A 27,093-nucleotide genomic window follows, 5' to 3' on the forward strand; every position below is an offset into this window, starting at 1 on the left:
TTTCATCAAAACTATGATTAGATTATAATATGGACTGCGGGAAGTTAGGTACCTACAGATGGAAATCCATGATTTTACAGTCAATGTTTTTTAGGGTTTTCTTTATATATAAAGCATTCATGTTAGATTTGGAAATGCAATGTGATCTTTTTATCATTGAAACTTCCTATTATACTCTTGACATAAGGAGAAATTATTCCGTGCGGAGTTTAGATGGTAAAGAACCATCCGGGTGTGAGTGTACACAGTGTTTGTACACACTATGTATAAAAAAATCAAACTATGTATAAAATTATACTAAGTGTACACACTATGTATACTCACATCCGGACGGTTCTTTACCATCCGGACTCCGCACGGAATAATTTCCCTAACATAAGGGATATGGCTTTGATCTGCGTTTTTGTGTTACATAAGTTACTTATTTGTGCCCACCAATTACTGCAGTGTGCATTTTCAACACGGTTTGATTCCTCAAAATCAATTGTATTCTTGTAGTGTTCTGTTATATATATATATATATCAAATGCACTTCACTGGTGCAGCCTTATCAAGTGGGGTGATCGACCGTTTACATAAGTTGTTGCTTCAAAATTTCATATAACCTCGTTTTAAAGTTCGATTCCCTCGACATGCATTATTATACACCAAAATGTAAAGAAAAGAGTTCCTGACACTTGTTTTAATTTCTATTTTGATATCCATCTTTTTGCTTTTTTTTTGCTTTTTTTTGAAAGCTTATTTTCCACTACTACAATGGCTTACTACGACGCATTGCCTTATTTTGTTAAATATGATTTGGATGTTCTTGTTTCCCTTTAATTATATATCAATTATATGGCTATGTATTATTTCATAGGGAAGCATACTCTTCTGGACCTATTTTGAGAGAGAACATTAGCAGTTTCCTTGCATGTGTTGTTGGATTTATCAATTTCTGCTCATCAGAACAGATACGGCTGGCACCGGACAAATGTATGATCTGTTCAATGGCCCTAAACAATGATGAATTAGCTGCTCTCTCTCTTCAAATTTCTTTTTTTTTTCTAGTTATTGAAATGTTTCTTAATGATAATTGTTATGCCTGTGCCTTTCATCTTTCTCCAGTTATATCTGTTTGCAAGAGGTTCAAAGATCTAGTAATACAGCATCAGGTGCCCATACATGGGGTGGCTCCATTGAGGACTGCTGTTCGCAAACTTCAATCTTCATATGAGCAATTGACTGCACTTCACTCTGATTTCCTCTTCCTTTGTTTACTGTCAAAGTGCTACCAAGCAGGCACAAGTGTTTTGGATGATGAGGTGTTGGAGATTGATCAGCCCAGGGACTTCTTCCTGTTTTGTTACTATGGGTAAGGATATATCTTGCCATTGTTTATACTTGTGCTACAATTCTCTTCTCATAAAAAATCCAAAAGTGATTGAAAACATGCTGATGGTGCATCAGATTGAATTAGTTAACAAATAATAGTATTTTTTGCATGTCTTATATACATAATCAATGAAAATTTTGTGAACTAGGCTGTATCTTTTCCATTCTATGATACAAACAAATGGAAGTTGGGTAATTTTTGAATTTAAACTCATGATATCTAAAAATTCAATATATATATACATACATCCAAGAAGCTATCTGAGAAAGTGCTTGTTTACTGTTCCTTGAAACTAAAGCCATATTTGGCTAAATTATTTAATGGCAATGGTGCTCTGTTAAGTGATTAAACAAAATTATTGCTGTTGTATTTCAGGGTAAACCTATTCTTTGATACAGAATGAAAACAATGATTTTGGTTAAAATCAGGAATCTGACCATAAATTATCTGAGCGGTTCCTTTCTGATGACTTGCCTCAAGAATCTGCACAACAGGAAAGTGAAATTTTTTATCCTGAAAAAGTTGTTGCTGTTGCAGACAGATCTTCCAAATTGGTGACGAATAATGGATCTTTTCATAATGGGAATGTTGATTCCATGGCTGCAAAGAAAAAGGATGAATTTCACCATCATAGTGGTAAATCTAGAGTTAATACTAAACAAAGCTTGGATCCAGGTACAACAAAGCTTGATAGAAGGTCAGATCTAAGTTCTCGCGAAGGAGGAAGAAATGTTTCATTGCAGTTGTCAAATATCAATGATCATTATGGAGTTGGTAATAAGAAAAAAGCTCGGAGTAATTATGACAACAAGCTTTCAAGTAATAGAGGAATAAATGTATCTCAAAGAAAAGTTAAAGTGAGATTCTAAGAAAACAAGCAAATTGCTGGCACTAAGAAGCAGAAAGGAGTTAAGCATGCTGAGGCTGAAGACAAATAATTGAAATTAAAGGAAGTTATCTCTTCTCAAAAGTCTAATGTAAAAGATTTGGTTAAAGATGACAACCATGTTAAAGATATTAGTAAGGCAAAATTAAGATGGAAGCGTGCTTAGGGTGTACAAGAGGCTTCTGGACTATGGAAGCATAGGAAAGCCTTGGATGACACAATTGTTGGTTCAAAGATAAATATTTGGTAGCTTTGATGGCATTATTGATTCTTTTGATCAAAATACAAGAATGCATAAAATTTTATATGATGGTGATGTAGATGTGCCATTAAAAGAGAAGCATAATACTAAGTGTTGTAGAGATCAGGATGCTTAGGTGGATGAGTGGCTTTACCCTTAGAGATAGGATACAGAATGAGCTTATACTTGAAAAGTTTGGAGTAGCTCCAATGGAAGATAAGATTAGAGAGAGCCGCCTTAGATGGTTTGGTCACATAAAACGGCGGCCTTCCGATGATTTGGTTAGGAAAGTAGAGGTATTAGATTTGACTTTTGTTAAGAAAGGTAGATGTAGATTTAAAAAGACTTGGTTAGAAAATATTAGAAATGATTTTTCTTTATTAGATTTAAACGAGAAATTGACTTTTAACAGGTTATAATGGAGAAAAGGATTTATGTAGTCAACCCACGTAGTGGGACAAAGGCTTGATGTTGTTGTTGTTGTTGTTGTTGTTGTGGTGATGATGTAGATGTGTTGCTCCTATAGAAAGAGCAGTGAGAGTTTATTGAAGGTGAAACTGAGATGTTTGGGATGTAGGAAAAGGATGAAATCGATGCTACTGACATTCTTATCAAGGGACTTGATACCTCTACTTTTCTGGGATAGATTATTAAGCTGAGAATGACAGATCTGTATTCCCCAACTTGAGGGGGAGTGTTAAATCCTAGCCGTCCCTTGACCCTTGATCTCACGGTTCCACGGCCAGTATGGGCATCTGTGGGAGGCTCACCTGAATCACATTGTTAAATGTCATCCATCCCTTGGCTCTTGATCTCACAGCTAGCATAGGGATCCGTGTGAGGCTCACTTGGATCCACTGATCTCTCTTATATTTTGGTGACTGATTTAGGAAGGATTTTATAAAGGCAATTATGAATGATTCTATAGTTATTTGTTTCTTTATTAAGACATCTTATATAGATCTATAAATATGATTCTATAGTTATTTTATTAAGACATTCATGGGAGGCTCACCTGAGTCACATTGTTAAATCTCATCCATCCATTGGCCTTGATCTCACGGCCAGCATGGGGATCCGTGGGAGGCTTACTTGGATCACGCTGATCTCCTCCTATATTTTGGTGGTTGATTTAGGAAGGATTTTATTAAGGCAATTATATATGATTCTATAGTTATTTGTTTCTTTATTTTGAAATCTTATATAGATCTATAAATAGGGATAGTTTTGTATAATAAAATTAAGCTTTTTCCCTTTCCAATTCTCTTAATTTAACATAACAAATGGAGATGAGGATTCATAAAGCTAGTTTTGATAGTTAGGATAAGGCTAATGATGATGATGAAAATCTCAACTCGACAGGAGCATTTATTATTATTATTTTTCTTACCATTTTATACGGGTGAAACATATTGAGTAACACTACAAGCCTTTGCATGTAATAACACAATCCATATTTTTATATTGCACAAAATACATGCTGGACAAGTAAATCTGCTTACCCCTTCCTGTACCGTGCACTATTAAAATAATAGGTAAAATACTGATGCATTATTTTGATTTGTATGATATGATCATTTTTTTCCATATGCAGGAACTTATAGTATTTGTCATTCCTTATTCTACGATGTTTTGATTTTCATTTGTGTTTATAAATTCTCTTTGTGGGACCAAATTGTTTTCATTGTATTAACCTGGTTACTATCTTCCTCAAGATTGCTCAGGACTTTAGGATTCTTATTTATTCTTGTATTATCATTAATTTTATTTTATATGTTGTAGTATCATTATCGCATTTCTTTCTAACGTAGTTGTAGAAGAAATATCACTGATTTCCTTTGTTTTTTTTCTTGAGTGACAGGGGAATGATAAATATTGGGTTAAAGCGATTTTCAAAAGCTTTGGAGTGTCTTCATAATGTGTGTAACTAGCATACAGTTTGGATTCTAATTCTGCCTTCAAATGTTTTTGATAGTAAATTGCAATTGACAGGTTGTTACTGCACCAATGTCAACGATTAATGCGATAGCCATAGAAGCATACAAAAAATATATTCTTGTTGCGCTTATTCATCTTGGGCAGGTATGTAGCTTTCTTCAATTTTTTGTTCATGCATGCCATAATATTTCATTGTGCCACTTGTGATTTGTATTCTTTGACCTTTTCTCCTGGTTTCTGTTAAGTGTTTTTTAAAACCTGCTTTATAAGCCAAAAACCGTATTTAATGACTATTATGTGTAATAATTGATGGGTTTCCTAGTCACATTTATTTTTCTTCCGTTTTTCTTCAATTTGTGCTAGAATTTAAATTGACTTAGTGTTTAGCGTTTTCATTGCATTGCTTTACAGTCTGCTGTTGTACGTCTATTTGGCTATTGTGTTATTGACTTTTTTTAGAAATTTCTGTAGTGAGAAACTACTTTTGACATTTGGATTTGTTAGAATATGGTTGCTGTAAGAATGCGTTATCTGATTCTTTTCAAAAGTAAATATATTTTTAATACTTACAACAACTTTAGAAAAAGTTGCTTTCTTGAAATAACTCTATTACTATTTTTACAAATAGCTATGATCACGCCAAAATAGACACTTGTAAGCAAGTTTGCTAGAACTTTAGTTTTCAATCCAAGTAGGATAAATAAGGCCTTACTTTCTCTAGGCTACTGTCCGACAAATTGATATGAAGTTTTAATGGTGAAATTTTCTTTATTCTTGCCATAGGAGTAGATAATCCCAAATCAAATAATGGATTATGAATTATAAGTTCTCAGATTCATGTAAGCACTAAAAATTCACAATTGTCTTAGGATTATATTTTTAGAAGGCAAACTAGATTGCAAAAGACTACCTAGAGATGTTGCCCGGTTGCCCCTATTTTATGAGCACTTCGATACCTGATTTTAGATTTCTTATGAGTGTAATCCCTCATGATTAATTGCCCTTCCTAGTGACGAGAGAGAATTTTTGATTAAAGTTAATTGGTAGGCACTAAGTGTTTAGTGTAAGTAGCAATTTGATTTTAAATTGAGGAAATACACTGCCCATAGTTTAAAAAGAATTGCATGATCCATTATTTACTTAGTCAATGTAGGTGATTAGCTCAAGCTGACCAAATGACCCTTGTTTATAGGCATTGATTGCGTTGTCCAGGAGGCCTTAAAGATTTGGGATAGATGTTTTGTATGAGTACAAATTAAAATTGATCTTTGTCAGGCTGACAAAGGGCTTTGTGCCCAATTGCACCTTATATTCAGAACTCAAGGGGCTGGAACTATTTGGGAGCATGTCAATTAATCTGGCTGTGATTATAATTCAATAATATTATTTTGTGGAGCCATTTCCCATTTAGAGGGTTTTGATTATAAAATATAAACATTATTTAGTGGTGTCATTTATTAGTGAAATCATCTATTAGGGGACACATGTCATGTGATTATTATGAAATCTTTTGAGAGAGAACATAACGATATGCTTGATAAGACATTGGCTCGCTGTGAGTTGAGAATAATCTTAAATTTATTTCCTTTGACAAATTATTATAGTGGGGCGGTTAGTTATTATATATATATATATATATAATATTGTTGTTGTCAGTTCTCAAGCCTTAGATAAGAAAAATAAAGAGTTGTTGTGTATGTTAGTCAATAATCAGTGTAAAATTTATCGAACAATTTTGGCATGAATCATTTAATATTATAAGTGCTTTTATTCTTCTGGTAGATTTAGATATGTGTTCAAAATTTAAATTTTGAAATGACTTGAAAAATGAATATAAAAAATACCTCTTAAATGAAGAGTTTTTATTAGATGAGATTTAAATAGATATGTTGGTAGAGTGATAGAAGACATTAAAATATTCATAGTGACTATAAATTTGGAGTGACTAACGAAGGTGGTAGCACCATTATAAATTTTGTTTTAGTTTATGATTTTGTAATTGCTAATTCCTTATTTAAGAAAAAAAAAGAATAGTAGCTCATCACTTATAAGAATGGATATAGTGAAACTCTGATTATTTATTTCTTATATAAAAAATAGATCATTTAAATTGTAGAGATTATAAAATTATTTTTAGTGAAAGTTTATATACACACTATTGTTTATTAGTTTTGGACTTTAAAATGAATGAGCGGATATGATAAATAAAGTAAAATATTTTCATAGGATTAGATGCAAACATTTAAAGAATGCTAATAAAACTATTTTTGAGAGTAAGATTTAAGATTTCAAATCTCAAAATTTTGGTTGTTCACGATAAAGCTAATATTAAATGGGAAAATGTACCTAGTGATTTTAAGAATGTTACAAATTATGTGCTTGAAGTTTCAAAAGGAAAAGTTCATAATAGTAAAATAGTTTGTGGCGGAATCAAAATATGTAAGAAAATATAAACAATAAGAAGCATTGTTATAAAAATTAGTTTAGATATAAATACTTAGAAATTTGTGATAACCAGAGCTAACTAATTGAATTTAAGAAAAAATTAAATAGTGATAAACATAATACATTTTCATGTTCAATATTTACATTTTTGTTTCAAAGTCCAACAAAAGAATATATATAAAATCAAAGGGCTAAAAGTAGAATTAAAATATAATCACTACCTAACCTTAGGCTGCAGGTTTCTTAAATTTACTTGAAATCATATAATAAGCACATAGCCCAGCAATTAATCAAAATTTACTAATGTATTCAATGTAAGGTAAAAGAATTAATATGTTTGTTGTAGTTCTAGTCTATATTAATCGATAGTCAATTTTTTTTCAGTATAAGAAAGAAGTAATCTATAAATCTATATCAATCAATAGTAAAATTAATATGATCAATAAAACAAAAAAATATTTATCAAACTATAAGAAAATTAGAAAAAAAGAACTATCAATCAATGTGCTATATTAGTATGCTATGTTAGTGTACTTATTAGTATCAATGCTAGTTTTTATATCAATTTTATTTATCATAATTCAATGTACTATCATATAAATGTAATTATGAAGTGCAAGGTAGGACATCCAGCTTTTATGTAGTGTTTTCATCCATCTACCCCTAACCTTCATCCAGTTGGTTATCAATCTTTAATTTAATTCCAACCGTCGACCAATTGATCATCGATCTTTATCTTACTATGATTGTATATTATCTTAAGTAAATTCACAGGTGGCTTTCAATAGTTAGTAAGGAGCTGTCGCCCTTTACTCGTTGGTTTAATCTAGTCAATCAATTACAGGCTATAACCAGGATCACATCACAAATCTTTTATTCTAAGGAAATCCTTTAGGCATACTGTCCTTTGCAGGGTATTATGTTTTAAAAGCTAATCATATTAATTATAGTGTTAACAACCAGTCTTCCTTGGTTACATGCAAACGCAACGTTTATCTTATATCAGTAGTGTCTGTCTCTCTTTAACATATTAAATGCATTAATATATAAAATATAGGAAAATCTGTATACTAGTCAATAGCTTTAGAAATTCATAACTTTTATTTTACCCAGTGAAATTCAATAATGTTATAGTCAAAATGATCGTAAAGATCATATCTATAATATACGAAATGTTACATGTTAGAAAGTTGATAAATCAGGAAGAAATGCTTCTTTATTGATTTGAAAGAGAGAAAACTTGTAAAAATCAAAACCATTGAACACCGAAGTAAGACTATAGTCACTTACTTCAAATTGAACAAAATTCATAACAAGTTTAGCATCTTATGTCATGACTTTAGCATCCTATGTATTCAATAAGTATTTCAATAAAGATTGTGAGAATATGATCGACTTTAATGACTTTAGCATCCTATGTCATGTCTGGAATCTAAAGTGGAAGAATTTTTTTTTTATTTTTCTTTCTCTTTATGATCTTTTTTATTTTTTTAACAACTAGTTCATTGGAGCTAACTAATTGAATTTATGAAAATTTTAAATAGTGATAAACATAATACATTTTCATTGTCAATATTTATATTTTTGTTTCAAAGTCCAACAAAAGAATATATATAAAATCAAAGGGCTAAAAGTAGAATTAAAATATAATCACTACCTAACCTTAGGCTGTAGGTTTCTTAAATTTACTTGAAATCATATAATAAGCACATAGTCCAACAATTAATCAAAATTTACTAATGTATTCAATGTAAGGTAAAAGAATTAATATGTCTGTTGTAGTTCTAGTCTATATTAATCAACAGTCAATTTTCTATCAGTATAAGAAAGAAGTAATCTATAAATCTATATCAATCAATAGTAAAATTAATATGATCAAATAAAACAAAAAAATATTTATCAAACTATAAGAAAAATAGAAAAAAAGAACTATCAATCAATGTGCTATATTAGTATGCTATGTTAGTGTACTTATCAGTAAAAATGCTATTTTTTATATCAATTTTATCTATCATAATTCAATTTACTATCATATAAATGTAATTATGAAGTGCAAGGTAGGACATCCAGCTTTTATGTAATGTTTTCATCCATCTACCCCTAACCTTCATCCAGTTGGTTATCAATCTTTAATTTAATTCCAACCGTCGGCCAATTGATCATCGATCTTTATCTTACTATGATTGTATATTATCTTAAGTAAATTCACAGGTGGCTTTCAATGGTTAGTAAGGAGCTGTCCCCCTTTACTCGTCGGTTTAATCTAGTCAATCAATTACAGGCTATAACCAGGATTACATCACAAACCTTTTATTCTAAGGAAATCCTTTAGGCATACTGTCCTTTGCAGGGTATTATGTTTTAAAAGCTAATCCATATTAAATATAGTGTTAACAACTAGTCTTCCTTGCTTACATGCAAATGCAACGTTTATCTTATATCAGTAGTGTCTGTCTCTCTTTAGCATATGAAATGCATGAATATATAAAATATAGGAAAATCTGTATACTAGTCAATAGCTTCAGAAATTCATAACTTTCTTTTTACCCAGTGAAATTCAATAATGTTATAGTCAAAATGATCGTAAAAATCATATCTATCAGATACGAAAAGTTACATGGTAGAAAATTGATAAATCAGGAATAATTGCTTTTTTATCGATTTGAAAGAGAGAAAACTTGTAAAAATCAAAACCATTGAACACCGAAGTAAGACTATAGTCACTTACTTCAAATAGAACAAAATTCATAACAAGAGCATCGGATGAAAAAGCCCCAGAATGCTTTCTCTCTCATCTCTCTCCTCTCCTCTCTCACTTCTCTTCCCCTCCTATTTCCTTTCTTTTTCAGCCAAGAAAATGAGAGTGAGGGAGGGAGTGAGGTGATGGCATGGATTTAGATTAAATATATGTAAAAATGCTTTTCAGTGCCCAACATCGCGACGCTCCCATGACCTAGCACTGCAGTGCTGCATGTTGAATCTAGAGTTACTGTAGAATAGAGCCTTTAATGTCGTGGTAGCATTTTCAGATGCCGCTGTCCTCACAAGCACAATGCGTTGCTCTCCATTTCAAAATTTTCATGTTTTTAAATAAGTTTATTATAAACTTTTGGGTTGTTACACCCTAAATAAAAATAAAGATTTTATTTTTATTGTTGCATTAGTAAAATTGAAGTTAGAGAGACTTTAAAGAAAATAAAGCATGGAAAGAACAATTGTGTTTGATGATGTTTCAATATGTGTGTTGAAATGCTTAGGAGATCAATAAGATGTCAGATGAGTGGAGAAGAACTGTATTGGTTCCTATTTTTGAGAATAAAAGTATTTCATAAGAGCGTGAATTATAGAGAAATTAAGTTAATGTATCATACAATAAAATTATGAGAGAATATTATTGAGCTTATGTTATGATTTGATACTAATATATATATATATATATATTTTAGTTTTGTTGTGTCGAAATTTATAATTTGTACACATCACAATTTAAAAAAAATCTATTTTCTCTGTAATTGTTCTGTAGTTGACTTTATAAAAACCTATAGTCATGAACGATCCTAAGTGAATCAATTTTCTATCTCATTGTCAAGTGAAAATTTTCTTATGGCGAGGAGTTATAATTCAAAAAAGAGGAACATATTTGAATCAAATACAACTATTGAAAGAGCATATAATTTATATGTTTGATATCAATTGCATGAAATATTGCCTACATTTTATATCATCCGCCCTTCCGTTTCATTTGGTAAGGAATTCATATTATTTTTATTCTTTTTTTTTGTAGCTAATAAAGTTCCCACAAGATATATCCCCCAGGTTTAAATTTTTTGAAAACAATACTACTTAAAAAGGAAAGACCTAACATTTAAAGAATGCTTGTGCCAATCAAAGAAGCTTGGAATGAAAAAGAGAGTTACCAATGTTTGTGATGGTTTTACTATTGCACGAATATCTCTTATCAATTTTATGAGAATTACAAAATTTGAGCCTGTGTAAAGACCATTAGTTGTGAAGGAGCATATAACAATAATTTGTACATTACAAGTCATATCAAAGAAGTGATTATCAGAGTTGGTTCTAATAAAATGGTTCAAGTAATCACCTACAGTGCATCAATCAATATATAGCTCAGCATGAACAATAATCGAGACTCAATATATTCTTAGTTTTTTGAACTAGTTGTATTATTGGCACATTAAATCTTACACTAAAAAATATTTGTGCTCCTAGGAATGTTAGAGGGGAATGAGAGCACTTATGATGAATGAAACTGGATCAGGAACATTGCAAGAGATGCTAAATTCATAAAGAACTTCATCATAAATCATTTAATGAGGCTTTCAACTTTCAATAAATTTGTGAAGTTAAAACTATTAACTATAACAACAACTTACTTTACATCAATAATCATAATCTTGGGCGATTCAAAATTATAAAATAAGGATTACAAATCATAATAATTAGTGACAAGTGGAGCATGCATCCAGAAGATGATGTTGATTGGGCTAAGTTTTGAGGGAATAAATTGGATGATTTTTAGTGAGAAAATGGATTATTTTATTTCTTTTATGGAGCCGATGTATGAGATGTTAAGAGTATCTACTACAAACAAGCCTTGTCTCCACGTTATATATGATGTGTGAGTTTGTGATTTAAAAATATGAAAGGGATATTATATCAACATGAATGAAAGAGAGAAAATGAGTCACCCATTTATAAGGCGGTGTATGAGAATTTTTTGCTACTTCTCTTTATTTCTTAATCCATTTTCGTAATTCAAACCAGTGTTTAATGCTTTAGGCCATCTCATAGCTATTAATCTTATTAGTTGCATTCTTTATTAAGTATTATTGTCATCTTGGCTTAGTGAAACTATAAATCATGTTTCTCCACATAAAGACCGGGAGGTATCAAATGAGAGTAACAAACGTTTGAAGAATTTTTTTCCAAATATTAAAAGATAGAGCAATATTGAATTTGGAGTTTGTTTACTTTTTTTTGACTTTGTTATGCTTTTACTTCTAAATGAGAAGGCTTATTGGGTGATTTATGGTGTTAGTTCCCCACAAGGCCATAGTTATAAAGGTTGGCTTCTAAATTTCTAGCACAATCATATTTCTCATTTTATTGTGAAAGAAATTGGTGTTCATATTCTTTTCTCAATTTACTCGAGAGGAACAAGATCACTCAACGGGATGAATATTTGATTTATGTGCACGCAAAGCTCCACCTTTTATCTAGTAGCCCAAAATATACTTAAGGAGAAACTAAGTTGTATAGCATTCGTGTGGATGCATTTACTATAATGGATATCAATGGAATGCTTGAAGCTACTAATCTCTCTCTTGAAGAGCTAGCTTTGAAAACTATGTTTTATCTCAATGAAGTGTTGTGATATTGAAGAGGGTACTGGTGCTTGTGGTGATGATGTATGTGTTATTAAGTGTATTAACTTGAATGGGTGATGCACCATCAATATGTTCATATATTAATATTTGGTTTGATTATTTCGAAGAGGACATTAATGTTACTCATTTTTAGGTTTTTTGACATTTTGTGAACAAACATTATGTCAGTAAAATATATGTCAGTGAGTACTGAATTCTAATATTAGTGTGCTATTGATAAATAACAATTATTGCAAGTGATAGATTTTGAATTTTAATCATAATTAACAATGTTTATTCTTTTTTTACTATAGGTAAGCTTCATATGTGAAGTATATGATATTATACTTCATTCTTTAATACTTTTAATTGAAGATACTAGTATAAGGTATTTTAAGTACACATTTAATATTAATAATTTATAAAAAAGAACATGTGTTCATGTTGTGTTGTGTCTGTATTCATACATCATAAAGCAACTGGAACATGATAGAATAAAGAAACATTGTCTCACTTTGTGGGCTCTTAATATGCTAGGCCAATATAATTTTCATGTCTCCTTGAAAACTCTTAACTGTCATTCCTTTTTCTTTGAACATAGGAAGATAAAATTGTATGTATTCGCAGATGCTCCATTGGGTCTTCAAACATGCAGGAGAAAGAATTTGTTGATTGCTTATTGTTTCACCTTTCTATTTAGACAAGTGTGCTGGAAATTGTCTTGGCATAGTTAATTGCTTAGATTTGGCTTTACTAATAAAAGGACTTGAAGCAGTTGTGTACTGTTGATTAACTAGTTTTCTTTGACAGATTCCTTCGCTTCCAAAATATACTGCATCAACTGTGCTAAGGAGTCTGAAAAGCTATGCTCAGGTGTCCTAAAAACTCTCTGTTTTTTGTGTTGAAGGTTTATCATCCTTTTTGTTATGCTTCCATTCTTTTTCTTGATAATATGAATGTATCTCACATTCTTGGCCTTCCCTTTTACTTGGCTTTGTAGTTTCCATGCTTTCAAAATACGAGAAATTTAGTCCATTTTTTGTTTTCTTATTGGAGTTAGTTGTTCATGATTTACTGCCAGACCTTTTAAATTGGAAGTTATATCCTTTTTCTATTTTTTATTCTTCTGCATAATGAATACAAGATTGGTTCATATCAAGCCTTAGTATTACTTAATCATTAATAATGTTAATTGATAATTCTTAAATTTTCACTTAATAAAATTACATATCATATGCTCAAACTTTGTTCTATAAATCCTTGGTCTCCTATCTTTTGAATATTTTTCTAATTTTTATCTTCTTATTAGTTTTGGTAGGATTTTCACTAACTATAATTATGTCATATGCAATGAACTTGTGCAGTAGTCCTCATTTGGAATATTCTTTTTTAGCATTTTCATTATTAAAAAAAAAGGTACAAACTTGGGTTATATGTGATTTAGAACTCATTGACAGCTAGTTCTAATGATAATCAATGCTCCATTATATATATATATATATACACACACACACACATAATATTTGCATAGCAGTGTTAGGGCAATTCAAAAGCAGTGTTAGGACAAAGACTAAAATTTCATGCCATCTATTATATTAGTAAAACTTTATATGAAGCACAAATCAATTACACCACCATTGAAAAAGAACTACTAGCAGTTGTGTTTGCGTTTGATAAATTCAACTCAGATTTTGATTAACACAAAAGTCATTGTAAAAAATGTGATCCGCTTTTTTGCAAACTGTGTTACGCGAGTGCACATACCATTCAAGTAATATAATGATTGAGTAGAGTATCATTTCAACATAAAATTGATATGCTAATTTTTATAAGTATTAATTTCTTCAACCATAAGATTTATCTTGCCAAATGATTAGTTTTAAAGATGCCAAAGAAAATAGATCAAATAACTTCTTAAACTTTTTCAAATTAAAATGAGTTTTCAATGTATGATGGATTTAGTGACTGTGTGATGTAAATCAGTCCATTCATTTTTAATTGTGGGGATCAGAGCTCAATTTATTTCTCGTTTCTGTCAAGTTTGTTAGAATTCTAATAAATGTATGATTAACTCTGTTTAATCATACCTATACTTCATGACACGCATCTTCTTAGAGATCCCAAAATCCTAAAAATCAGGTCTATACATTTTCAGAATTTTATCCATATCCTTGTTGTTCCACTATGCCTCCATCAAAGTCATAGATCACATCGACTTTTAAACTTGAGGATGGTTAATACACAATTAAATTATGGAAGAGCACAAAATCATCTTTCATCACAGTGTATAACTTAGACCTAAATTACATTACACATGTCACTACATCACATCATTTTTTTAGCAACTAAATTCTATTGAAATACAAACAAATATGAACTTCATTGATAAGAAATTTGAAGTTTCTGAAATCAAGTAAGAAAGAGCTAAGAATTGCTATGTGAGTACAAGTTCCTCTCCACTCAAGAGCTCTTCTCTTCGACTTTCACACCCTCTCTCTTTCCCTCTCCAGATTGGTGAATGAACAAAAAAAAAAAAATACACCAAAATACCAAATAGCTCCCCCAAACTTGTACAAGAAACTAAAGAAAAAAACAAAAACAAAAACAAAAACAAAAACAACAAAATAGGACTCTTTCTCACTATTCCACTTCCTCTTATTTATTTATTTATTTATTTTTTTCAAGATAAGATTAATAACCTTGTTCTACTTCCTCCTCTTTTTTTTAGTATTATTCTACTTCCTCCTCTATTGCTGCATTAGGTCCATTTTAGGGTATATATGCTGGAGCTGTTGGAAAATGGATTGGATCTGGACTGGCATTGAAATTATAGTTCTTGAACATCTAAATCAATGCTAAGTTAAAATCACCAGCATATTGGAATTGCCTCTATTGTTGGTCCATAATGTGCTCCATCCTATGATAAAGTTCCTGTTCCATCCTCTCTATCCTCTGATGCATCCTCTGCAGTTGATTCTTGAGATCAGACACTTGATCTCCTAAATTCTTGGGGGCTCTAATCCTAGGTTGGCTAAAACTCTCACCAGGTTTCCTATTAGGAATCTAGAAGTTTTTATCTTATTTTTTGTAAGAGGAGCACCAAGGAAAAGCTGCTCCTCCCTAGGATCCCCTAAGACTCTTACTTGGGCACACAAGGAATAAACAAAAGAGGAATGTCGTAATCCTGTTGAAGTTGCCTCTTTAATCATGTTCCAAAGGGACTAATAAATTATTTTACCTACATCTATAATCATAACTTTTTTAGTAGCAAAATTTAGGAATGCTCTATCTTTAGTCACCTCACTAATATTCCTAATGGACATCAACCTGGTAGAAATGAAATAATGCCAGACTTTTGCGTCTAAAATCATAGCAGATGCATGAATGTTCATTATTCTATCCTTCTTAATCTCTGTTGGGCATTGGTATTTGGTCCAGTAAAAGACTAAGGATCTCATTAGAATATAGAGGGCATGAATAAAAACAGAGTCATCAAACTCTATATTTGTGTTCTCATATAATTTATTAATTGAAACACTATCTATTGGAACCCAGTTCCCCCCAACATACACTTTGGGTGCGTTTGGGACGGCGTCACTGCTGCTTTGCTTTATGGAAAGCTATTAAATCATCGTTTGGGGCATTGCAGTAGAACTGCGTCAGAAAAAATTTGCGGCACATAGCTTCTTATCGCGACCTTTCACGGTCTCCCGTGGTCGGCTGCTTTCTGTGGAAAAATGACCTAAATCCCCCACATGCAAATATTGGTGACCTTCGTCCTTTTGGCGCCTTCAGCGACCCCAACTTTCCAGATGACTTGCGCCAATCTGTCTGACCTCTTCTACCTCGATCTGCTAATTACCTACTCCCACCTCTCTCCATTCAGCCAATTTAGATGGCCACATGAAACCGAACGAAGTCACTATAGTCAGCTTCGGAGAGATGCTCATTGATTTCGTTCCAACAGTTGCCGGTGTTTCCCTGGTGGAGGCGCTAGCTTTCGTCAAAGCTCCTGGTGGTGCTCCGGCGAATGTTTCCATCGCCATGTTACAGCTTGGAGGTCGGGCCGCTTTCATCGGAAAGCTTGGCGATGACAATTTCAGTCGGATGCTCGCCATAGTTCTACTGGATAACACAGAAAAAAGCAGTCAATTCTCCAACTTTTTTTTTCCCATCACGATTTAAAAATTTCTTTCTTATTTGTTGAATGTAGTTTTGGATATTAGATTAGATGTCGACCTTTTTTGGCGTTATGATTGCTGTGCTTATTATTGTTTTCCAATGCTTGTATCACCTTAGGGCACAATTCAACCATAAATCTTTATGCGTGTACCCTTCTGCTATTCAAAAGCTTCAAAATTTTTGTTTCTCCTTTTGACGAATGGGTTTCATCTGCTAAAACATTATTAAAAAACTATATTATAATATTTAATATTTATAAAACATTTCATAAAAGTTGATACAATTTTTAATTTAGAATTTTTAGTTTATTAGCATACAACTTTTTTGAAAATTTTGATATTTAAGTAATTTATTTTATCTCAATATATAAGGGTATAAAGGTAATTTATTTCCATATAGCTGCAGCACAACAACTTTACAGTTGTACTTCTCAAACAAAATATACTGATTTCTATATAGTAATTTCAGAAAGCACTTTATGTACAACAATTTTACAATTTGCTTTACTGACTGCTGCAGCCGTCCCAAACATACCCTTTATTGTTTTGGGTCTCCATTACATTAGAGAAGAATTTCCTAACATTAGGAACTATACAAACAAAGGGATCTTAAAAATTTTCCCAACCCCTTTTAACAAAGGTAAGTTCTATATAAGCCATTGAAATCTTCAATTCTCTCACAGTGATTATTTGTTTGTGAACTATTGAATGATTATATCTGTCTTCCTCTTTTGCGCTCATAAACTTGTGAGAATTGTAAGAGTTGGTGCCCCTCCTCTTCTTAGATGTGATATTAGGTGCCATCTCTTATTACAAGAAGAAACTAAAAAGCTTAGGAATTTGAAGGAAATCTGAATGCAATGAAATGAACAGACCTCAGCACCTAATTATAATTAGGCCAAACACTACGGCTTTGAGTGCTCGAGTGTTGCAGTTCTCAGCAGTCAGACCAACAATTAAATGATAATTCAATGCATGGTCAAAAGTCACTATAGTGCTGTGGCACTTGGTATAGACAGTGTCGTGGTGCTTCGCGTTGGGACTCGAATTGACAAGCTTTTTAACTAGTCAGCGCCACGGCGTTTATCGTGTGCCAGTGTTGCCGCATTGAAAAAGATCAATAACCATTTCTCAATGACTACAATAGCTTAATATAAATAACTTATTGCCATTGTCCTCTTTTGAAAAGATGGACAAAAGCGTTTTCTTAAAGGCAACTTGTGGTGCAATGACCACAAGACAAAAAGTTATATCAAAGAAAAATGTTAGGAAACTGATGTAATACATGAAGATGGTCCTATCACTAGAGCAAGATCACATGAAACTCAATCCATGAAAAAACCATGAAGGCTTACATCATTTTGTATTGTTTTTAATGTATTTTCATGTTATTGTGTTATTAAATGTTGTGTGGATAACATCGTGTTGTAATTTACTTTGCTAGAGATCAATGGATGTAATTTGCTTTGTTAGTGCTTAAAAAGTTAGGTCCAAGTGATGGAAAAGGATGCAAGGAGAAGCTATGCTCTTGTGCATGAGACGAGGTAGTGGTTGTAGGCTGTTGTTAGTCAACCCAATCAAGCGGATGACCCCTCCCTCTTCTCCTTTTCACTCTTTATTTTGAATTTAAATAAAGGGTGTTTCTCTTCATGTAGTTGCTGTTGTATAAAAATTTCTTAGACTGAAATGAAGAGATAGATTGGTTGCTTATATGTTTTAGAGAGAAATATCCAAGATTTCTGGTAGCTTGGTGGCCGATGAACTCAAGGGGATGGGGTGATCCTCTTGAACCACTACTCTGATGAGTAGCATTTTAATTTTCATGCAATTTTCTTTACAACAATCTTCTGTCATTGTGTTCTTCTGTTTGTAATCCACCTTAGAAAAATCTCAAACTTGTTCCATCCATCTTAATCCAAGTGAATTCCTAGTTGTTAGGGTTGGCTAGGTTTTTGTTAGACCGGTCCACTAGACCGGTCCAGCCGGTCCAGGCGGGACCGGCAAGTCGCAAAGAGCGACCGATCTCCGCCTCCTGCGGAGATCGAGCGGCCCGACCAGCCGAAGATATCATTTTAGGAAGCATTTTTTAGCGTTTTGAGAGGGAAATTTGAATGTAGGGAGTGTTTAGGGATTTCCTTTTGATTTGTATGCATTAAATAGTTGAATTTCTTAGGGTTTGGGCATCTTGAATTTGGCTGAAATTTGAGATCTCTTAGATTTAGGTTTTCTTTGGGCTCTAGCGGCGTCTAGAGATTTGGGAGAGTGCGATCCTCCTCTCGAATTGAGGATCAATTGTATCTTTGTTGTTTTCTTCTTCTACTAGTAAAATACAAGCTGTTCTTCCAATTTTCTCTCATCTTTTCCCTATTTTTCCCACTGTTTTGTTGTTTTTCCTGCTGAATTCTGCTGTGGACAGCAGTTTGCTGCTGTATTTTCACTGGTTTGGTTAGGAATACTTGAGAACTCAAGTACTTCCTATCAGTTTTTTAAAATTGCTTTGAATAATTTAGGATTTTATTCTAATTCTAGTTTAGTTATTTTGTGCTAGTTTATTTTTCATTGTGATTTGCAAATTTGTGAAGACTTAGAAGTATTTTTTTAAAAAAATCATTCGCATGCATTTTATTAAAATCAGAAAGTATTTCATATTAAAAAAATGACAAATACTAATAGGAGGATACATGCATCGGCTCTTAAAATTGATGAAAAATAACAAACTTCAAGAGTTCATTTTGAACTTAACAACGAAAGTTCAAAATTTGAGTGTTAGGGTTCAAACGCCTACTCTAGCTCAAAATCTATTGAAATTGAAACCATAGGAGATGATTGCTTGAAAATCATATAGAGAGCACATTCAATCTTAAAAAAGAACCTTTTAGGAATTTCTATAGAGATGATCAGCCTAAGATTCATAAAAACTTAATTAACCCCAAAAGAAGGTAAGATAAATGCTCCTACATATGATAGAGTTCAAGACCCCAATATGTTCTTAGATTGGCTTACACAAATGGATGAATTTCTTGATTGGTGCCAAATGAATGACTATAAAAAAACTGCCATGGCTAAAATGAAACTCGTCGGCCTTGCAAAAATTAATTGGACCAAAGTTTTGATTTAGGAAGAAAAGTTAAGAAGATATTATTTGGGTAGAGATGAAAGAAATACTAAGGGCTAAGTACTGTTCTAGATACCATGTTAAGAAAATACATGAACAGTTGACGATTCATAGGCCAGTTAATCTGCAAGTGGTAGAATATATAAATATGTTTGTGGAAATTAGCTAACAAATTTACTTTTTGTCTTGGGAGTGAGATTAGATACGAGAGAGAGAGAGTTACATGACCCTCAAATCCAAAAAGATGCTTTTCATTATAATTTACTTCCAAAGAAGCATAAGAGGGAAACTTCTTCATCTAGAGCTAGAGGTCCAAGCTCATCTCTTGAATCATCCTCATATTATTCCCATAGGTCTACGTTTAGACCGACACCCTTTTTTTAGTGCTTAGCCAAGTCGAAGTACACCTAAGTCATCCTCTAAGATTAAGGATATCATATATTTCAAATATCACTAGAAAGGTTATATAGAGCATTAGTGTAAGGCTAAGATCTTGTATTCGATGAAGCTGAACAAGATTTAGAAGAAGAGAGAGTGGATGATGAGGCAGAGGAAAGTCATGATGATGCTCCTTTTTCTACTGAGAAAGTTGAGAATGTGGGAGATCCTTCAGATGTGATGAGATGTTTATTTGCATCTAGGGGATAGGAAGACGGGAGAAGGAAAAACATTTTCTTAATATATGTCATATGCAAAGAAGTGCAAAATAGTTGTAGATGGAGGTAGTGTGATCAATGTCATATCCACCCATGCCATCACTATTGTAGGCCTTGAGACTAAGCCACACCCAAAGCCTTTCTATATGAGCTGGGTGAACCAGACATCACCTATCACAATTAGATGTTTAATGCCCTATAGAAATCAAACCTATGTTGATCATATATGGTATGATGTACTCCCTAGGGCTCATATCTTATTAGGAAGGCCTTGAATTTATCATCTAAATGTCATTCATTATAGTAGAGAGAATACTTGTGTTCAAATTCAATGATATGATCATAAAGCTATTTCCAATAAAACCCATAGAAAGAGGCCAACCACATCTCTCCATCGATTTCTAACTGCAATTTTATAATTTAAATTTTGTATATAATTTAAAGGTATAAATTATATCTAAATATATAATATAAAATCAATTAATTATATTAAATCTATAACTATTATGTGAACTAACTTTATGTTAAATGTGGATTAAAAAGATTGAATATATATAAATTTAAAGTTATAGAATATATCATTTTAATATGAATTTATTTGTTTTCATTAATAAATTTACATTATTTCAGAACTATTATATCATTATTATGTCATTTAAGTATTATTTAAATAATTTTAATTTTTATTACATCATTCGGTTCATGTCGGTCGAACCATTGAATCTCGAACCTTTTTTTCTTTCGGTTTTATATCGGTTATAGTTTTCTCAACCTTGGTTGAACATTTTGGTGAGATGACATGCTTTAGCCTTCTTTCAAGTGTTTAAAGAACATTCCTAATTTTTATTTAACAAGCGTTTAGCCTTCTTTCTTTGCAATTCTTCTGTCAAAAAAGCAATATTTGACACATATTTGATTTTCAGAATCTAATTATGCTGATATGCTTTTACTTAAATATGAAAGAAAAATTGTCTTTTTGTTGTCTTGAAGGCCTTGTGATTAGTTGTATAATGTTTTTTAGTAGATGCTACTTGAAGTAATACAAGAACACGTTAACTTGTCACAGACTAGCTAAATCAGAGTCCATTCCAATATTTATATGCATGTTTTGTTTTGGAGAGCCTAGCATTTGATGGAAGTTTCATCTGGTTTCATGTTCTTCCTTTGGCAGCCGTATGTTGGTTTGGCTAGTTCGTATGCAACAGGAAAATTTTCAGAGCTAGAAGCATTTATCCAGACTAATGTGGAGAAATTCCAAACTGTGAGTGTCTGTTAATTTTTCTTATCATTTCTTTCTTAGAACCCTTAAAAAATTATCATTCATTTCTCAATTTTTTTTAATCCTATGGTTACATAAAAAAGATTTTGAGATTATTTTTATTTTATATTGATTTTGGAGATGCTTATAAAATATATTCAAATATTTGTAGAAGTGGTAGAGGAATTAAACACATTTGCAGGACATCTTATGTGAAATTGTAGAATAATTGAGGAATTTTTCAGAAATTAAGAGGCTTTGGGATTGTCGAATAAAGATTGAGGGCATAATATATAAGTTAAAGGGCAATATTATCAGACAATGTTCCTAAAAATCCTTTGATACATGTTTTTGATAAAGTTAAGTTTTTTTGGGTCTATTTGTAAAAAAATATGGATATAGATGGGGACACCTTTTAGAACTAAATTGGGTGGTTAAAATAAAATGACCGAGTAACTATGCATTTGAGCGCATATCATGGAAAATTTAAGGTAATTTTAATTCATTGTGCTTATGGTGCCTATGTTAGGTGGCTAATATTGGTTAATTGGGCAAATAAACAAGTCTAATGACAAATTAAATGTGGCATAAATGAGAATATTAAGAAGGGTTTGCATGTATGTGATAAACTAAAAATTGATTGATGTAGTACAAGTCTACATCAATCATTAATCATGAATCTATAGTTTTAGTATAATTTATTGTGTGGTCTTCCTTAGTTGCCATTTAGTTAATTATTAATATTTTAAGTGCCATTTGTTATTTAAGACTATTATGGTATTGTCATATTTTTTTAGAGATAATTTGCCATTTTCAAAAAGGCCTATATATATATATATATATGTCAATTTGATATCAAAAGCAAAGTTCATGAATTTAACATTAATTTAAAGTTAAAAATTGCTATAGTTGAAGAAATCTCCATGGCCATTCATGACCGCTAGCCTTACTTAACCATCATCTTACACTTTCTCCTATCATATAATACCTTTCTTACACACACTCTTGTCTCTCCTTTTCATCTTTCTTACTCCTATCTCTTACAGTTGTTTATTTCTTTGTTATTTATCTCTAGTATTTTCCTTATTTCTCTCCCTAATAAAAATCCTTCACACTCTACCCCTCACATGTTGATCTATAGTTTTTTTTTTGCAATCGTTCCATTCACCAACTCTCACTTTGTATCTCTTCAAAAGCCACAATACTCCATCCATCTCATCCTTTGCTTGCCTGCAACTAGCAAAGCCACACATCGTACATCAATTCTAACTATTTGCATATATGTGCATCATTACACATCATTTTTTGCACTTGGTCACATTATATCTGAGGACGTTTAGAATTATGCAATTGGATATTAGTCATTTTTTATTCATGAGGTGGGTTGTAAGCCTCAAATTTAATTATTAAATTAAAAAAAATGAAAACATAAAGAAACATTTTAGCATCGAAGTATGATCACTGTTAAGTCAAAATATGTTCATAACAATAAATTTCTTCTAATTTAATATAAATAAATAATCTCAGTTATTAATTTTATAATTTATTAATATAAAGTCTCACTTAAACTAATCACTTAATGGGTCTTCATTAGAATCATCATTATAATGGAATTCTTTCTCTTTTCCCTTATTCTTACTTGTGTCAACATCCTTGCAATCCTTCTTTTGTTCGATTTCATTCATCTTTCTTTTCCCTAATTAATAACAAATAATAATTAAATTATAAAATAAAAATTGCTTCGATATTATAATTGCTATTACATAAAATTTTATGTTTTTGTTAATTTTTTTTGACTTTGTTATTTTTATTCCTTCCTCCATCAAAGAAGTCAACATTTAGATCTTCTTCTTGTAATTTTAATTATTTAATTTTATTTTCATCATTCATAAATCATTCATCATCTGTTGGCTCATAATTATGAACTAATGGGTCTTCATAATCTTCCAAAACTATCTTTTTCATATGTTCATCTTTTATTATCTTGTTGTACATATTTTAAACCAATGAGTTCTTCCTTAAGATAGTAAGATGTTTTCTCCTCTTTGAACTTAGTATACATCAATTTTATTCACACCCTATTGAAGAGCATGTAAAACCCAGTACTTTTATTACAAATCTTTATAGTTCAGGAGTGCTATGTCTAAAGTGAAGCCATCACTCAACTAATATTTCAAAATACACAATTAGAATAGTATTTACATTTTGTGAAATTTAATCAATAAATGTAGAAATTTACCTGGGGAACATTTTGATACTGTCTTTGACTTGCTATAATCTAAAGAAATCTTCTTTTTAGAAGCGACCATCTAAAGATCAATCTTCTATCTCTTAGTTGAGTTAGTGATTTATCTATTCATATAGTGGTACAAACCAAATTTGAGATTGGTTGACTTGTTATTTGCATATTAATATTGAGAATTCAATTAGTGATCAGTGGCGTGCAATTATTGATGCAGATGAAGCTATCATTTCTCATCTACGATTTCCTAAATTTTCTTACAGCTGCACTCATCTCTTCCAAAGTTCTATGCTATCAGTTCTTTTGCCTTATCTTTGCATTATAAATAAAGTCCATAGCTTGTTTTTTAACCACATCAAACATTTTTAAAACATGAACCAAAGGCTTAGTAGTTGTGATGACATGTCACCCATGACCAAAATCTCTCAACTCAAAATAATCTCATTGACTTTTTTATCTTCAGGTTTCTTAGGCTAAACATAATTTAATTATGTGGAGGTGAACATAGCCTTCAAAGATTGCCTTGATTCTAGTATGTTTTGTAAAGTAAGTGTGTCATAGTAAATCTTGAAAACTGAAATCTGAATTTTTTTATGAATAATGCCCAGAGTCTTATTATTTAATTTTTGAAGATGGAATCAAGTATTTTCTTTTGGCATCCCTGTAGGATTGATTGCCCTTTCTAGAATTTCTTCATACATTATTCCTCTCCATCTTATATCACTCTTCCTTGAGGCATTTGTTTGGCTAATCTCTAAAATTCCCTCTTTATTTACATGGTTCTTCCCCTATACTTAATTCTTCTCTATATAGCAAATCATACATTAAAAATAATCAAAAGAAATCCTCCCTTATTTTCATTTTTGTTGCTTGTTGTCGGCAATGATTCTATAAGGGAGATGATGGAAGTATACTAATATAAGATATTATGGTGGAAAATAAACTTATGATTTGGGCATTTACTAGTTATAGCAGGAGATAAATCTATAAGATAAATATATAAAATAAGGATGGACAATGAAGAATGAGTGCAGAGCTTTAGTTAAATCTGGTTAGAAGATGTTGGATAGGCTTGCACAAAGAAATATAGTCGACATAATGTGGCAGATAATAAAAACGTGGGAGAAAGATTTATAAAGATGACCCCTTGGGATGGGTCAATGAATGATGTCATATTTTTGGTGATTACATTTTTTTTTGTTCTTTACCATAATTTTACTATTGGCTGTGTTTTCTAGCTGTTATCTACCTTTATTATTTCATTCATTTCTACTCATCATGTTTGGAATAGCCTTTCTTTTTAACTTCGTTATGTTTTGAATTGTTACATGAAAATATAGTAGGTTTATGAAGTAGACTATTAGTATTTTAGATAGGATCCTCATTTTATTTTTATGACAATTTATTCACGCATATTGCCTTTCAGGACAATAATCTTGGATTGGTTAAACAAGTTCTTTCATCTTTGTACAAGCGCAATATCCAGAGGTTGACTCAAACTTACCTAACTTTGTCACTTCAAGATATAGCCAATGCGGTTCACCTAAACACCTCAAAAGAAGCTGAAATGCGAGTGCTTCAAATGGTGATTTTTCTTGTATTATATTTGTGCAGTTTGTTATAAGTTTCTGGCTAGTTTTCTGAAGCTGTGATTCGTTTCCTTAAATCTAGATTCAAGATGGGGATATATTTGCGACAATAAATCAGAAGGACGGTATGGTCAGTTTTCATGAGGATCCAGAGCAATACAAGACTTGTGAGATGATTGACCAAATTGATTCATCAATTCAAAGGTAAGGAAACAGCTTCTTAGTGATCAAGGTGTTAGTAGGACATCATAAAAAAGTTACATTTCTGCAAATTACTTATTACATATGTGAATTGTACTATGAACAACGAACTATTACAAGTTGACTGTTTGTCGCATATTTGCCAATAGTGTAAAATAGTATGTGTTATAGCTCCCCACTACTACGACTATTGAAAGACACAAAGGATCAATAGCATATGCTATTTGCCCTATAAGTTATATAGATTAGCACATGGCACTAATAGGGTGATGAAAAATATTATGTAGGAGATGACAATGATGAGGAATATGAGGATATTTCGACCTATATAGTGATCAGGTTTCCATGCATGATTAGTTAGTTTTGATTTTGAATTTGAATATGGGTTTATAAAGAAATAAAAGTGTAATCTTTTTTCAAAATTTAAATAGTTGGGATAAGGTTAATGATGATGATATAAACCTATGTTTTAATATTCTTCAATTTTTTTTATTCTGTATTCTTATAATCTTGATTGTTTTTTCTTCAAGTTAATCCTTGTCTTTGCTAAAATACTTTATTTTAATCTATAGTCTTTCATTAATCTTTATATATGTTCAAGTTAAACAATCTTGTCTACTAATGTGACATCTTTTTTTTTTTTTTTCAAATAAAGTTTTTTCTTGTATTATTAAATTATTAATAAATATTCCTTATTTTTTAGATTTGTATTATTTTTAAAATAGCATGCTTCATGAGCTATGGCTCCTAGGTACACTTGCATCATATTGCGCAACTCATTATTGATAAATATGATTTATCTATCTTTTATTATCTTCATAATGGAATCTGTATGGCCGATATCATCTAGTTTGTAAAAAAAAAAAAAAAAAAAAAAACTTAAAAATTCGATTATAACCTGAGTGAATCTTGATTGGAGTCAGATTGATATCATACCTATTAGAGACAGCATGAAAAGTCAAAGTGCCAGTTTCTTTGTAATTGATTACTTGGGTCCTTCATTTTCCAAATTAAGACAAAGCATTCGTCAACTACTGTTATTGTCTTTTAGACTCTTACTTACTATAGCACTATTTCAATTATTTTCATAGTAACCAACTTGCTGAGTATGGTGAAAAATTCTTGATGAATTTGTTGCATTTATGTACTTCATGGGGTTAAAATTCATTAAGGTGGCTTTACTTGTGCTTTTAGATTGATGGCCTTGTCAAAGAAATTAACTGCAATAGATGAACACATTTCTTGTGATCCAGCCTACATTACAAAGGTAGAACACTTCATTCATGACTGTGTTTTGTATTTTTTTTACTTAGGATAAATCTTGTGCTGATGAACTTTATGTTATTGCTCCAGATTGGGAGAGAAAGGCCTAGATTAGACTTTGATGACTTTGATTCCGTCCCTCATAAATTCCTGTGAGGATGATTTGGGATTGTTTAACTATCTTAAGAAACATGCTGGATCGAAGGAGCCTCCCATTGGGTATGTTTCTTTTGTTGCAAAGATCTTGATAGTTTATTAATAGGCATTACCACTCTTTGTTCTTGGCCTGAACTGCAAGCCATTATATTGATATAAG

General features: G+C 31.5%; 1 protein-coding gene across 1 annotated transcript; it reads left to right on the forward strand.

The window, feature by feature from the left end:
• Nucleotides 1-851: 851 nt before the first annotated feature.
• Nucleotides 852-27,093, forward strand: LOC110092568 (COP9 signalosome complex subunit 3-like; the record flags this gene model as incomplete). The annotated part of the gene is made up of 10 exons (XM_020817171.2): nucleotides 852-975; nucleotides 1,108-1,354; nucleotides 4,364-4,421; nucleotides 4,495-4,584; nucleotides 13,083-13,145; nucleotides 21,396-21,485; nucleotides 25,151-25,309; nucleotides 25,396-25,517; nucleotides 26,709-26,781; nucleotides 26,868-27,093. Coding segments are annotated over 10 exons (1,092 nt in total), but the record flags the coding sequence as incomplete, so codon positions are not given.

Source organism: Dendrobium catenatum, unplaced genomic scaffold (assembly GCF_001605985.2).
Source record: "Dendrobium catenatum unplaced genomic scaffold, ASM160598v2 fragScaff_scaffold_620, whole genome shotgun sequence".
In the NCBI taxonomy this organism is placed as follows: Eukaryota; Viridiplantae; Streptophyta; class Magnoliopsida; order Asparagales; family Orchidaceae; genus Dendrobium; species Dendrobium catenatum.